This window comes from Lynx rufus, unplaced genomic scaffold (assembly GCF_022079265.1).
Source record: "Lynx rufus isolate CCGP_SWC_20201006 ecotype Redwood Valley unplaced genomic scaffold, mLynRuf1.p SCAF_8, whole genome shotgun sequence".
NCBI lineage: Eukaryota > Metazoa > Chordata > Mammalia > Carnivora > Felidae > Lynx > Lynx rufus.
The window spans coordinates 81,113,984-81,131,169 of record NW_025814896.1 but is presented as its reverse complement, the minus strand read 5'-3'; the positions used below and the strand labels follow the sequence as shown (position 1 = coordinate 81,131,169).

Below are 17,186 nucleotides of genomic sequence, written 5' to 3'. Positions count from 1 at the left end.
GCAAGGTGGCGCAATGATTTCTGACACAGAAGACAACTTCTAAAAACTCAAAAGGGAAAATTAACGGGATGTGGTTTACATTGCCAAAGACTCTTCATTAATTACCAATTTAATCACTGCTGGAGGCATGACATTACAAAAATCTGGCTGAAAGTTCTAATAGATTATGAAGACCACCTAAGAAGAGTGACCAAAAAATGTACAAAACAATTAATACTGTTTCACTGCTATCAAAGACACTCAGATTATTTTACATCAAGTGAAGCAAAGGAATTAGTAGCTTCACAGTGGCACCACTAGGAACTGTAAATACAATAGCATACAATTAGTAATGCACATGTGACTTTTCATTCAAGGCATATATCCTTGGGAAAGCCAGAACATGATAAGGAGAACAAAAGAAACATTAAAAAATGAAATGAATAAAGATTTAAACTCTACCCTCTTGCATGCTGAGCAATAACAGAATACGCAATATAAAATACAGCTCCTAGTAATGGTGATATCATCCTGGGATGTTCAACACCGAACTGAACAGCCATATGGAAAATGTCTATGCCATTAATAGTAGCATAAAAGGAGTGTTCCTGATGCTAAGACACCTAGCCCTAGCTTCATGAATTCACAGCAATCTCAAATAAATAAGACTTTTGAGGCTAGGGGTTTGTGGCCACATAATAGAAAAGATGCTTGAGGTTTTTTTTTTTTCCTCCTAACAATGATGGTGTTTTGTGTGACTTTGAAGATATGCTAGCAAGCTAACAATATGTTTTCTAAGAAGTCTAGTAGCCATTGTTAGGACGGCAGACTTCGAATCAACTTAAATTTAGACATAATAGATAAACTATTATTTAAATCATAATGAATAAAAACCACTATCATGTACAGAGGCATTTATGCTGAACATAGAAGTACACTGGCATTCTTCTCCTATAAAATGCAACTGTAAAAAAGATTAGCTATACATTTAAAGTGTCTTACTAGTCTGAAGCGGATTATGTACATTAAATCTTCTGTCATTGTGTTGGAGTAAGAAATAAGGAATATATTTTCATCTTAGTGCCCTGGGTATAGACATTCCAGCTCATATAGAGAATAAAAATCTCTAAATAAGACAAAATTCTCACTCCATATGTTATTAAAGATTTTATATTTTTTATAATATTTGATGTTCTTTTAAAATCACAAATGTGAAGTTAACCTACTTCTTCCTAGTGAATTGATAATATGTGTAATTTGGAGAGATTAAAATTTTAGCTTGACCTTAATGTTAAATCTTAATTCCTAGAGGCTAGCCATTTAATTGTAACATAGCTAATATTTATAAACATATAATATAATCTTATATACATTTTTATGATGGTACATACTTAGGATACATAAAAACTATAGAAGAAGTTTCTATCTGCCAGAGATTACCAAAATGATGTTTAGATTTTTTTTTTTTTTTTTTTTTTAACCAACTGGATGGTAACTGCTTCTTTTATTATCTGGAAAAGATCTAGTGATCTTATCTAAATCTGCTACAATTATCAGCACGACAGACTAGTCCCATTTAAATCAATATTTTCCAATTAACATCAAAAGTGCAAGGTTGATGTCCTACCTCTTCATAGCAACAAAATACCTGTTTAAAGGCTTAATTTGCAAAAGAGCAGCTTGCATTCTTTTGGTTCTCACCAAATAAGCCTTTTGGATTCATTACCAACCAGTAAAGAAAAAAGTCACTGTATCTTTTTTGATTACTGGTCCCTGCAGTTGACTCAAGACTGACCAAACTGAAATTCCTTTCTCACACACAGTTTTCTTCAGAGACTCAAATATTCCTGCAAACCTTTAGAGATGGATACTGCAAACCTTCTAGAACTTGCTGACATCTTGCAGGCTGATCCTGTTAAGTGAGGATGGGCTCCTACGCCAATTGATTGTAATGGGTCACTCACTATCCTTGCAGATTAAAATTGAGGAAAAAAAAACCTTTAAGTCTGTTTTATAATAATGTTGTAATTCTTGTCTGGTCTTTCTATTAAAAAAAACTTCCAGGGGTGCCTAGGTGGCTCAGTCGGTTAAGCGTCTGACTTTGGCTCAAGTCATGATCTCACGGTTTGTGGGGTTGAGCCCCGTGTCAGGCTCTGAGCTGACAGCTCAAAGCCTGGAGCCTGCTTCGGATTCTGTGTCTCCCTCACTCTCTCTGCTCCTCCCCAGCTTGCACTCTGCCTGTCTCTTTCTCTCAAAAATAAATAAAAACATTCAAAAAAGAAAAACAAAACTTCTAGGTATCAACAAATATCTGCTAACCATTTTCTTATGCTATGTAATTTACAGCTGAAAAAACTAAAAACAAACATATTTATAAAGAATTACCCGAATTCTTTTTAGACTTTCTACTTATAAAATAGATTTTTTTCTTTCTTAAAAACATAAAAGTAATAATTAAACTTATATGGCATCCTTCTTCTGATCGGTTCAAAGTGCTTCACAAATACCCTAACAATTTCAAGGACTGTGGGCAGCAGGATTCTCATTCCTTATCCTTAGAGTGTATGGATCCTAAACTTTAGCACATAAATGCAAACATCCCCTTCAGCTATCTACATAATTACATGAGCATTATTTAAAGTAACAGATTTATTAAATGTATTTTTAAAAAGCAATTATATTCTAATACAAAGTAGTAAGCAAAAGAGTCTGAAATAGACTAGCTTGTTAAATTCTACTTGTGCATTTTTTGGGAAAAGAGTATTTGGGGGAATTGAGTAATGAAGAAAAATAATAAAAAATGAATTTTTTTCTTAAAAAAAACTATTATACTTTTCTCACAATGTGTGTTCATACCAAACTCCTGAGTCTGAAACAAAAAAATTTTGTTTTAATTTGAGAGAGAGAGAGAGAGAGAGAGAGAGAGCGAGAGCAGGGGAGAGGGGCAGAGGGAGAGAGAGAGAGAGAGAGAGAGAGAGAGAGGTAGAGAGAGAATCTTAAGCAGACTCTATGCTTAGCACAGAGCCCATCATGGGGCTTGATCCCAGGACCTTGGGATAATGACTTGGGCTAAAATCAAGAGTCAGACTCTCAGCTGACTGAGCCACCCAGGAGCCCCTGAAAAAATTAAGTGCATGTGGAAACCACGAACAAAATAACTATCATCTAAAATTTGCATTAGCAAAATGTAACATATGAAAATCTTCACAGAATAGGAAAAGGAAGTGAAAAACTAAATCACAGAGATTCAGAGCAATGAAATCTGTTTCCTATAGAAAAACAATTTCAGGAAATACCTGAAACAGGTTAAATGAACATCTAAAGGCACAGAGACACAAATGAATCATGTAAACTATTTTCTCTAAAAAAGATCTAAATGCAACATGTGCTTGCTCAGCAAGTTCTCATTAAAACGTGCAATACTGATTTTGACAAAAATTAAGAAAAATTAAAAGGCTTATAATACCTGTGTTTGTGAGTTGCCATTTAAGATAAATTACAGCTCAAATCTTTTCCTGAGGATGACTTAAGTAGAGTCTGTACATAAGGACCCAGCAGATAAGATTACAAAGAGTTGTTTTCAGTGTCTTAGAAATTGCTTCCTAGCCTTCCAGCCTAAAGCTATACTAATTTATTTAAGAGGCAATGTTTGGTAGAGAGAGTGGTATGCTTCAAGACAGAGTTGGGGGTTGCACTCTAATCAAAGGTCTCAGTGTCCAGGAAGGACAGGTGTGTGTAAGGATTTGCTGTGTACACATCATAACCATAAAGAAAGGATTTAAGAAAGGAAGAAAAGAATGATCCAGGGAACCTTAAGTTCCAATGTGGCTAATGTCATCTCTGTAACTGACTCAAGAAAGGGGACAGACACTTTAACTTTCTCTGCTCAATGATAATCAATTCCACTTTAAAGAGTTTCAGAGAGGTATTTTGCCTGTTCACAAACCTTTACCACCAAGAAGCTTCCTATAGCAACCCAAATTTTTCATGTTTAAACTCATGTTTTTATTAGTTGACACTCAGAAAGCATGAAAAAGAGCCTGTTACTATCCCCTTCATTTATTTATTGAATAAACATTTACTTAATACTTGGTGATGGGAATACAAGGTTCTTGTACTTTGAATAGCTCATAGCTGAGTGGGAGAAAGATGTGTAATTAGATAATTATATGGGATAAATGCGATGGGAGAGATATGTACAGCATATTAGAAAAAGATACACAAAGGAGAATTAGCTTTACCACTAGGAACTGTGACAGAGGTACTCATAGAAGAAGAGATATTTCAGTGGAAACTAACAAGGAAAGAAGGGAATTTCAGGGAGAGAACAGCCAGTGCTCGATGCAGGAATTGAAGAGTATGCCATATTCTCTCTGCAAGCAACTTAGTAGAGATGGACTGTGGAGTGATAATGGGAAAGAGGTGAGAGATAAGGCTAGAAAGGGAGGAAAGAGGATTTGCAAGGACCTTGTATAAGGCCATGCTGTATAGTTGGGAAGTTTATTCTCTTGGTAACCGGGAGTTACCAGAAAGATTCTGAACCTTCATATACTCAAATTGGTACTTATACTATTTACCAGTTTCTCTTCTTTATATTTTAAAAGCTTGTCTTTCCTAATATGTAAATCTTTGCTTTCATTCTCTCTCAGCCCAGAACTAGATACAAAAAGCCTTAAAAGGAGGTAACCTGTACTCAGTACATGGACACTGTCCCATGTATTATATGCCTCAAGTATTCCAAAATCATTTATTAACATTATTATTAAAATAGTTCTTCTTTTTCTTGGTGTTCATCAGAAGATCCTTGGTTAGTTTTACAGAAACAGAGTTCAGAAATATAAAAGATGATTGCTGAGTAAGTCCTAAATCAACGAGCAATCTTAAGAATATGCAACAGTAAGCTCTTCAATAAACTCTAGAAGATTTGAGGTCAGTGTCTCATTCACTCAAGACTTGAGGTCATTCCTGGGTACCAACTTTTTTTTTAAACTCATGGAAATTCTCAGGTAAACTAAGAACACAAAAAGCAATGGGTAGCAACAGGTCTAACTCCCCCCACCAGCAACTTGACTTTCAGCACAGTAGCATACATTACGAAGGACAAGATAGCTTACAATGAATTTTAAAATAAGAACACTGTAAATTAAGGCACAAATAAAAGAGCATAAAAAAGGGAAAATAGTAGCAATCAGTTCACTAAATTAGATGCCAGCTTTTTTTTTTTCCAGTTAGACCTTCTTTTTATTTACCAGCAGTCTTTTGATCTCTCCAGAGTGAAAGAGATGCTGACACTGAAGTGGGAATGGCATTAGTCATGGTTCCCTTACCCCCTTCACCGTAGACACCTATTAATTTGAATGTCACACAAGGAAAAAAAAAGAATTTTGCTCCCATTTAATAAATGGAAAAATAGATTTAGAGAAATTAAGTATTTTCCAGTTTTAGTATCACTTAACACACATTCAATTGCTCCAGAGATGAAATTGGGCACTTTCCCTTTTCCTTTTACCAACCAAGTTTGCCAAACTACTTTTCCAAAATATGGACAGTACTGGTAAATAATTCCAGTCTGTATGTACAAGAGCTACCGGAAATGATAAAGAAATCAAATTAAGAAAACTAGTATGTCCTTCTTTACGAGACAAAACAGACGAACATAAGGGAAGGGAAACAAAAATAACATAAAAACAGGGAGGGGGACAAAACAGAAGAGACTCATAAATATGGAGAACAAACTGAGGGTTACAGGAGGGGTTGTGGGAGGGGGGATGGGCTAAATGGGTAAGGGGCACTAAGGAATCTACTCCTGAAATCATTGTTGTACTATATGCTAATTTGGATGTAAATTAAAAATAATAATAATAATAATAATAATAATAAAACTAGTATGTCCTTGGAAAATATATCAACCTGATATCAAACTGCACACTAAACTGAAAATCTAAAAAGGAACAGCAAGGTCTAACTTCTCTATTTGTGCACTTGGACTGATCTGTCATTTTATATTCTTCTTCTTACATCATTTCATTCATTAATATAATTAATATAAGCTATAAGCCCCATAGAGCATCAAGTGTCAAAACTAGAACAGTAGTCGAAGAGAATGTACTATTTAATTCATGAAATTGATGCTTTTCATAACACATCTATACAGAGCTTGACTTTTCTGAAAAACGAGCAATAGTAAGTAGAATGCACAAGAAAGTTTTAAAATTGAGCTTAAACTATAACAGAAGAGGCTGCAACGATATCTCCTATGCCACACTCCTCTCAATTAGTGGTGTGGAGTCTATGTCTCTCTTCCTTAAACCTGGGTGGAGCTTTGTGTCTGGTTAGGCCATCAGTATAGCAAAAGTGATGCAACATGACTTTTAAAGCTAGATCATAAGAATGCCATGCGTGTCTGCCTGACTATCTTGGCATAGCTGCTCATAGACCCAGCCACCATGCTGTGAGGAAGCCCAAACTAGCCCAAGTGGAAAGACCACAGGGAGAGGCTACATGTAGGTGTTTCAACTGACAGTTTAGCAGAGGTCGTCGCCAAAACTCTGCACCAGACGTCATGGAACAAAGCCACTCCCAGAGTCTCCTATCCTAATGCCTAAATCATAGAATCTGTGAGCATAATCAAATGGTTGTTTCATGCCAGTAAGGTGGTTTTTTATTTAGCAAAAGATAACCTGAAAGAGGAAGGGTAAAAAAAAGTATCTTGGGGACTGTTTAAAGCATGGTTTCATTTGCAATAGGATACAACTCTGGGTAAATGGAAAACAAAGTAACAAAGTGATTAGCCTGGCATGCAGTGGGCTAGCTATGCAGCATGGAGCTGCTCTTTCTGGGAAAAACAACTAGAACAATAAATGAGTACAGGACAAGTAACCCAGATCCCATCAGTGGTAGTCAAAGAAACAATGAGATATTTTATGATACCATGATTACGTAACTCATCAATCATAAACAATAGTCATTGAGAATTTCATGCCTTCTCAGTGTGAACAGGACTGCTATTATTGAATCTGCCATTTATCCACACCTAGGCACAAGCTAGTTATCATCCACTGTAGAAGTGAAGAGTTCTTTCTATGTCTCTCTCCTTAAAACACACACATACACACGTTATCTTAGAAGTTCTGAAGTCAAGTTCGTTTGGGTACACTAAGAAAACAATGTGATAAAAATACATTTTTTAGATACCCCAAATTTCCCTAGTTTAAAATATTTATCGTTTTTTTTTTAAATTTTTTTTTCAACGTTTCTATTTTTTTTTTTTTTTGGGACAGAGAGAGACAGAGCATGAACGGGGGAGGGGCAGAAAGAGAGGGAGACACAGAATCGGAAACAGGCTCCAGGCTCTGAGCCATCAGCCCAGAGCCCGACGCGGGGCTCGAACGACCTGGCTGAAGTCGGACGCCCAACCGACTGCGCCACCCAGGCGCCCCTAAAATATTTATCTTAACATGTGATATTTTTAAAACAGAAAGAATAAAGGAAAAAAAAACCCTTTATAAGCCACTTGTTATACTATCCCTTAGAGATAAATATTGTTAATATTTTGATGATTTTCCTTCATCTCCTTTTTAATGCATGATTAAAAACACACACACACACACACACAGTCTCTATCATTTCAAAATGGAGTTCACAGGCACCTAGGTGGCCCAGCTGGTTAGGTATCCAACTCTTGATTTCGGCTCAGGTCATAATCTCACAGTTCATGAGATTGAGCCCCATGTCAGGCTTTGCATTGACAGCATGGAGCCTGCTTGGGATTCTCTCTCTCTCTCTTTCTCTCACTCTCCTCTCTCTCTCTGACCCGCCTTCTGTTTATGCATGAAAGCCCTCTCTCTCAAAATAAATAAACATTAAAAAAATGGAGTTCATATGCCATGTATATTTTATATCCTTTTTACACAAAATGACATTGTGAGCACTCTATGTCCTTTCAATATTCTTTCAAGACATTATTGAATAGATAAGTTTTAATGGCTATATAACAAGTATATTTATTTGTTATAATTTATTTGATCATTTCTGTTGCACAATTACCATTTTATAATTTTTTGCAATTACAAATAACATTGTGATGAAAACCTGGATACGATTCTTTGTTAGAATTATTAGGTAAAAGAGAATGAACATTTCTTGATGAAGTCTAATGGTTTTCCAGAAAGGCGTGGCAAGTTACATACTATGAGGAGTACAAAGAGGATCTAACTCAATGAACTGTCACCATCATCATGTTTCTTAAAATCCAAGTTATATATTTTACAGATACAGTAAGATATCATGACACAGAGTAAGAGATGTTTTAGTAAGTAACTTCTGTTCTGAATTCACACTAATATACTTCAGATAAAAATTTATTTTGTTTGAGAAATAAAAAGTGTAAATTACTGGTGCCTTAAATAGAAGGGGTGACCAATAAAATATTTACTGAAAATTTGAAGTAATAAATGAATAAACCAAATGAAAGACTAAACATCATCTTTTTAAAAGTCAGGATACTTGAATTCTAAGCCTTATATGTCATAGTCTGCAACCTAGGTAAATTTAAACATTCTTTCCTAACTTACTTTCTTAATCTCTATGAAAGATAAAACAACAGTCTCTGTTTCTATTTCACAAGGATGTCAGAAATATAAAGAAGAAGGAAATATAACACAATGCCTTAAAAACATAACCTCTGAAATCAAATCATCTAGGTTCAATTCTTGACTCTGTTACTTATTAGCTGTGTGACAACAGGCAATTCATTAATTTGTCAGTTTTATCGACTGTAAAATAGAAATGATAATATTTAACTCATACAATTATTGTGGAGATTAAATGTGAAAATTCATGTTAAATTACTTAGAATCCTACCTGTCAAATAGTAAGTGCTCAATAAACACTTGATGATAATTATTAATATATGTAAAATTCACACATAGGTGAAATAATTAGTTTTAAAAATCTACTTGGTAGATAGACCATTTAAATATCAGGTACTCTCAATTTAAAATCAACACACTGGGGTCACCTGGGTGGCTCAGTTGGTTAAGCTTCTGACTTTGGCTCAGGTCATGATCTCATTGTCCGTGAGTTTGAGCCCTGAGTCAGGCTCTGTGCTGACAGCTCAGAGCCTGGAGCTTGCTTCAGATTCTGTGTCTCCCTCTCTCTGTCCCTCTCCTGCTCACACTCTGTCTCTCTCTCTCTCAAAAATAAATAAACATTAAAAAAATTTTTTTTAAATCAACACACTGGAATAATATAGACTTATACATTCCCCATAGATTTTAGAGTCTGAAAAATTATGAAATAAAGTTACCCACAAATAAAATACAGTATTAACAAAATAACTTTCTTTTTCAAGAGATATTGTTTTTGTGGCTCTTCACTTGACTAGATCCTTTTCACCCATCAAATCTTAGTTCAATGCCCCATCTTCAAATCACACAAGCCCTCACCTACTTAAATTATCCTCTACTATATCATGCAGTTTTCACACTCTAGTTATTTACCATTATCTGTGTATTCCCACCATAATGTAAACTCCATGAGGGAAGAAGCTTAGCCTTTTCTGTCACTATGAATACACTCAGTTCAGACATTTAATAAATATCTGACAAATCACCAACAAATTGATGAAATAACAGACGGCTAGGCACTGAAGAAGTTGGCATAAAAGCTACAAAATTTCTTCAAAGATGGCCCTCTAGATTAGGGTTTCTCAAACATTTTTATCATGACCCACAGCTTAAAATACATTTTATATCAAGATCCAGTATGCATATATATCCATATGATTGAAGCAAGTTTCAGACAAAAATGCCATGGTTACTACATGTGATGAGTTCTGATATTTTTATTCCATTCTATTCTATTCCTTTTCATTAAAAATAAAATAATTACTGCAGTGTGCTAAATCAATTTTATATCACATTATTGTGGAAAGACTTGAAGTGTGAAAAACACTGCTCAAGGTCAGAGGTTATTAAGCTCATATCTGAAAGGTATGTTTAAACATATGCATTGAAAGGAAGAAATAAAAGTGTCTGATCACAGATGACATGATCACCTATGTAGAAAATCAAAGAATTGAAAAAAAAAAAAACTCTCTTGGAACTAATAAGCAATTATAGCAAGCCTGTAAGATACAAGGCTAATATACAAGAGACAATTGCTTTCCTATATACCAGCAGTGAACAAGTGGAATTTGAAATTAAAAACACAATACTATTCACATTAGTGAAAAGTTGATAGGTATAAATCTAACAAAATATGTACATGATCTATATGAGGAATATCATGAAATCAAAGAATAAATAAATGAAGAGTAGGAAGACTCAATTTACAACAGACACATATGATAAAAGACTATATCCAAAATATACAAATAACCATTGAAACTCAACAATAAAAAACAAACAACCTAATTAAAAAGTGGCCAATGACCCCAAGAGACACCTCTCCAAAGATTTATAGATTGTGAGTATGCATATAAAAAGATACTCCACATCATATGTCATCAGGGAAATGCAAATTAAAAGTGAGATACCCCTCAACACCTATCAGAATGGTCAAAATCTGGAACACCAACACACTCACTGTTGATGAAGATGTGGAACACAAGAACTCTCACACATTGCTGGTGAGAATACAAGATGGTATAGCTACTTTGGAAGATAGTTTGGCAATTTCTTATAAAAGTAAACATATTCTTACCCATAAGACCTAGCAATCACACTCCTTGGTATTTCCTCAAATGAGTTAAAAACCTATGTCCACACAAAAACTTGTACATGGATGATTACAGCAGCTTTATTCATAATTGTCAAACTTTGGAAGCAATCAAGATGTCCTTCAGTAGGTGAAGGGATAAACTGTGGTACATCTGGACAATGAGATATTACTCAGCACTAAAAAAGAAATGGTCTTTCTAGCCATGAAAAACACGGAAAAACCTTAAATGCATTACACTAGGTAAATGAAGCCAATCAGAAAACACTATACACTGCATGATTCCAACTATGACATTCTGCAAAAGGCAAAATTACGGGGACAGTAAAATTATCAGGTTTCCAGGGGTTGGGAGTGTTGGAAGGGATAAGTAGGTGTAACAGAATATTCTTATGGCAATGAAAATACTCTATGATACCATAATGATGGATACATGTCATTACACATTTGTCCAAATTCATAGAATGTAGAATACAAGAGAGAATCATAATGTAAAGTATGGACTTTGGGTGATTATGATGTAGGTTTGGTTCATCAGTTCAGTGTAGGTTTATCAGTTCTAACAAACGTATCACTCTGGTGTGGGATGTTAAGAGGAGAGGATATGCATGTGTAGATGCAGGGTGTATATGCGAAATCTCTGTACCTTCCCCAAAATTCTGCTGTGAACCTAAAACTGCTCTAAAAAAATAAAATCTTAATTAAAAAAAAAACAACATGTAATTTTGTGTATGTGAGTTTGATGGTAAGGGAGGCTATCATAGTTTTCAGATTCATGAAGACATTCCTGTCCCCTTAAATTTAAGGGCTTCTATTACTATATATTCATTATCACTTGTGAAGCACTACACAAAAACATGTATAAAAATGTGGTTTAACATAGGCATGGCACTATATGATAGAAAAGAGCACTGATTCTGTAGTCTGAAAACGCTCAAGTTCAAATCCTGGATTCATCATTTACTAACTCTGTTAACTTGTACAAATTACCTTACCTATGACCCCAGTTTTCTTATGCGGAAAGTAGTTTGAACATCTACTTCATGGGGTTAAGTAAAATACAAATTATGTAAAACATCCATTATAATAATGATGCCTGCTCTTCAATAAATGGAAGGCATCATTAGTATATTCTAATATTTCCAAAAAAAAGTAACTTCCATAGATAAAATCCAATCTTAAACAAAGTACAATTAAATTACACAGTGTAAATTAAGAAAAAATAGGTCATTCATTTATGTAGAAATTATATCCCCAAATCTTACTTTTTCTCATAGCTAACACTGCTGTGTAGGAGAAATTACAACATGTTCTTCCAAGTATGAATTTATCAGTTCAGTAAATGTACCAAGTACCCTCCATATACAAAGTCTGGAAAAATGATTTAGCAAGAACAATCTGATGGTTTCCAGAGGGGAGGTGGTGGCAGGGATGGGTGAAATAGGTGATGGGGGTTAAGGAGTGTGTGTGTCATGATCAACACCAAGTGATGTATGGAATTGTTGAATTACTCTATTGTACACCTGAGCTAATATAATACTGTATATTAACTAACTGGAATTAAAATAAAAATCTAAAAAATGACTTAGCAAAAAATATAAATAAATTACTCCCTTCACCCCCATGATTGCAATTAACAATTTATGGCTTTTTAACCAATGTTCCTCACATCACTTAGCTGCCTGTTGCAGAGTGGTGTGGCTGCGTTGGTATTCTGCTTATTTCCTGCCTTTAAAGCTGCATCTCTTCTTGCTTGCTCAAGCAGAACTCTTGCTCTTTCTTTAAGTTCTTCTTGTCTGGATAACATTCGATGCTTAAAAGCAAAAATACAGAATTAGAAGCTCAAAAAAAAAAAAAAAAAGAAAACCCACCACATAATCTATATTTGTAAACTAATCAATGGTTATATTATCTGTCAAAATAATAGACATCAGAAATAAGATTGTAATTTTACAAGATTGCTTACAGAAAATATTAATTTTAGCTAGAAACTGTAGAAAGCCTTGACATTTAGGAAATATATCTTCTTTTTTGTTTAAAGTTTATTTGTTGAGAGAGAGAGAGAGTGAGAGTGCACGTGAGCAGGGGAGGGGCACAGAGAGGTAGAGAAAGAGCATCTCAAGCACTGACAGTGCGGAGCCCGAGGGAGGAACGAACTACCGAATTCAGAGATCATGACCTGAGCCAAAGTTGGACACTTAACCAACTGAGCCACCCAGGTGCCCCTGTAAATATAACTTTACTGCCTAAAACTGGATTATGTTTAATTACGTTTTTATTAGAACATATTCCCATAAAGTATAAGGTCCATATGTATATTATATACATTCTTCATATTTGTTAATCATAGTATAATCTGGCAGACATTTTTAAAAAATTATATTTCTTACACTTATAGGACTGATAACAAGGTGTCTTCCAAATTTGTATGTTTAAAGATATTGAGTATCTGTGACAATAATCCTTTAAATTCTTGACAATTAACATTTACAGAAAATTCAAAACTATCATATTATGTTTTTTAAAAAAAAGTAAAACTGGTTTTCTCCAGTGCTCACTTTCCTTACAATAAGACAATTAACCATATCAGAATTGGAAGAATGTTTTCCTGGATTAATTTGTAATCTTACAATATATTTATGGGTAACAACAGGTAACGACCACCAAAGGAATTGGTCCTTAAATGAGGACATTAATTCAAAGCACAAATATCCATGTTTATAGTTCAAATTCCTTTTTCTCCCCAAAAGTAGTCAACATCTGGCTTTAAATTTTTTTTTTTTGTAATGTTTATTTATGTTTGAGAGAGACAGACAGAGTGTGAGTGTGGGAGGGACAGAGAAAGAGGGAGACACAGAATCCGAAGCAGGCTCCAGGCTCTGAGTTGTCAGCAAAGAGCCTGATGCAGAGCTCGAACTCATGAACTGCAAGATCACGACCTGAGATGAAGTCAAACGCTTAACCAACTGAGCCACCCAGGGGCCCCAAGCAACTTCTGACTTTAGATTACTATTGGTCTGATATTTAATTTCTTTTACTTCCCTTTCATTGCATAGTTTTTGTTCAATCATAAGTAGCATTTATGGTCAAGGAAAAGGTAATAAACAGTAAACATATTTATTTGTTATAGTGTGAAACTTTAAAAAAATATTAAATCATTTTTTGGTCTCTGAGATATTTATGTTTTAATATAACATTTTTAAGCACTTTTCTGTAAACTTAAGGAAAGATTTTTTTTTTTTTAAGTATCCAGTTCAGTGGTTTTTACTATATTCACAAGGTTGTGAACCATCAACACTATCTAATTCCAGAACATTTTCATCACCCAAGGTTTTAAGAGGATTAAACAAAAATTCTTCACCTAATAGATATAATTGAAATGTATAAGTGATAATGATAGATTTTTTGTCATGTTGATAGGACATAATAGAATAGAACTGGTCATTGCAGTTGAACTGGTTACAAATCAACACTTTCTAAAAACAGACAAGATTAATTAAATAAACACTGAATCTGCAATCAAGACATGAGTTTGTTAATCCTTCTTCCACTAATAATAAGCAATGTAACATTGAACAGGTCACTTAAAAGCTATGCTGTATTCCATTACATGATATTTAAGAACGCTCAAGTCAGGAAGACCTTGCTTCAAACACTAGATATGTCACTTAATTGTGGATATAAAAGTTACTCAATCTCTCTAAGCCTCAGTTTCCTCACTTATAAAATGGGGATGAAAACAGACAACCTCTCACAAGGATATTATAAAGATTAAGTGAAACAGAGTAATGTACAGAGCACTAGATAAATGTTAACTATTATTATATATTTAAAAAGCTCTCAACTGCCTCTTAGTTGTTTTTTTTTTAATTTTTCTAAATGTTTTTATTTATTTTTTAGACAGAGACAGAGCATGAGCAGGGGAGGGGCAGAGAGAAAGGGAAACACAGAATCTGAAGCAGGCTCCAGGCTCTAAGCTGTCAGCACAGAGCCTGATGCGGGGCTCGAACTCACAGACTGTGAGATCATGATGTGAGCTGAAGTCGGACGTTTAAGCAACTGAGCCACCCAGGCCTCCCTTGCCTCTTAGTTTTTTAATGTTTATTTTTGAGAAGTGGGGGAGGGACAGAGAGAGAGGAGAGAGAGAATTCAAAACAGGCTCTGCACTGTCAGCACAGAGCCAGACGCAGGACTTGAACTCACAAACCATGAGGTCATGATCTAAGCCAAAGTTGGTGAAATGTCGAACTTCAGGTCAGGTCATGATCTTGCGGTTCATGATTTTGAGCCCCACGTCGGGCTCTGTGCTGACAGCTCAGAGCCCAGAGCCTGCTTCAGATTTAAGAGGAGATCATCTTTAAAATCCCAACAGCCCTAAAACTGGTGATTAGAATACATCATCTTTAAGATCCTATATTGGCTCTAAATTCTGTGAGTATACAGACCTTTAGGGATTCCAGTTAACTACACAGAAAGTGAAAGACTGCTTTGGTCTCAAGACCATACAGAAACAAACTTTTTCTGATTATAAATGTAATTCATATTTCTTAGAAAAATTTTAGAAAGTACATAAAAGTAAAAATAAAAATAATCAGAGGCATCATATTCCCTGATTTCAAACTATATCACAAAGCTATAGTAATCACAACAGTATGGTATTGGCCAAAAAAAAAAAAAAAAAAAAAGACACACAGATCAATAAAAAAAAATAGAGACCACAGAAATAAACCCAAGTATATAGGGTCAATTAATTTATGACAAAGGAGCCAAAAATATACTGGGAAAAGACAGTCCAATAAATCATGTGGAGAGAACTGGACAGCCACATGCAACAGAATGAAACTGGATGCCTATCTTACACTACTCACAAAAATTAATTCAAAATGGAATAAAGACTTGATAAGATCCAAAACCATAAAACTAGAAGAAAACACAGGTGGTAAACTCCTTGACAATGGTCTTAGTGATGATTTTTTTTGCATTTGGTAACAAAAGCAAAGGCAACAAAGGCAAAAATAAACAAATGTGACTACATCAAACTAAAAGTTTCTGCACAGTTAAGGAAACCATCCACAAAATGAAAAGGCAATGTACTAAATGGGAGAAAATATTTGCAAATCATGTATCTGAGAGGGGGTTAACAATCCAAAATATATAAAGAACTCATATAACTCAATAGCAATGCAATTAAAAAATGGACAGAAGACTTGAATAGACATATTTTTGGGAAGCCAAAAAAGACATACAAATGGTCACAGATACATGAAAAGATGTATGCACATCACTAATTATCAAAGAAATGCAAATTAAAACCACAATGAGATATTACCTCACAACTGTTAGAATGGCTATTATCAAAAGATAAGGAATAATAAGTGTTGGTGAGGATGTGGAGAAGACAGAACCCTTATGCACGGTTGGTAGGGATATAAATTGGTGTAGCCACTGTGGAAAACGGGATGGAGATTCTTCAAAAAATCAGAAATAGAACTACCTTATCATCTGGAAATTCCACTTCTGGGTGTTTATCCAAATAAAATAAAAACACTAACTCGAAAACACATATGCATCCCTATGTTCAACGCAGCATTATTTATATTAGCCAAGATACAGAAACAACCTAAGTGCTCACTGATGGATGAGTAGATAAGGAAATTGTTCACACACACACACACACACACACACACACACACACACACACACATTCAGTGGCATATTATGCAGCCATAAAAAAGAACAAAATCTGGGGCGCCTGGGTGGCGCAGTCGGTTAAGCGTCCGACTTCAGCCAGGTCACGATCTCACGGTCCGTGGGTTCGAGCCCCGCGTCGGGCTCTGGGCTGATGGCCCAGGGCCTGGAGCCTGTTTCTGATTCTGTGTCTCCCTCTCTCTCTGCCCCTCCCCCGTTCATGCTCTGTCTCGCTCTGTCCCAAAAATAAATAAAAAACGTTGAAAAAAAAAATTTTTTTTAAAAAAAAAAGAACAAAATCTTACTACTTGTGACAATATGCATGGATCCTGAGGGCATTATGCTAAGTGAAATAAGTCAGCAGACAAAGACAAATACAATATTATCTTACTAGTATGTGGGATCTGAAAACAAAACAAAGCCCCCCAAAACCCAAAACACCAAGCTCACAGATATAGAGACCAATTGGTAGTTGCCTGAGGCTGGGGATAGAATGTGGACAAAATAGGTGAAGGGGGTCAAAAGGTACAAAATTCCAGTTATAAAATAAATAAGTCATGGGGATATAACGTATGGCATGGTGACTATAGTTAGTAATACTGTATCGTATATATGAAAGTTTTTAAGGGAGTAGATCTTAAATGTTCTTGTCACAAGAAAAAAAATTTTTTGTAACTACATATGGTAATGGATATTAACTAGGCTTATTGTGGTGATCATTTCACAATGTATACAAACATCAAACAATTGTACACCTGAAACTAATGTAATATTATATGACAGCTATATCTCAGTAAAAA

The 17,186-nt window shown here is 34.9% G+C and overlaps 1 protein-coding gene across 3 annotated transcripts in view; it reads right to left on the bottom strand.

Annotated features, from left to right (window-relative positions):
- The window catches only part of EHBP1 (EH domain binding protein 1), a 338,289-nt gene that overhangs the window by 75,168 nt on the left and 245,935 nt on the right, over positions 1-17,186 (bottom strand). For all 3 annotated transcript variants that reach the window (XM_047068138.1, XM_047068136.1, XM_047068137.1), the window contains exon 14: positions 12,368-12,511. In XM_047068138.1, the coding sequence (XP_046924094.1) occupies positions 12,368-12,511 (144 nt within the window). The remainder of the gene's footprint in view (positions 1-12,367; positions 12,512-17,186) is intronic.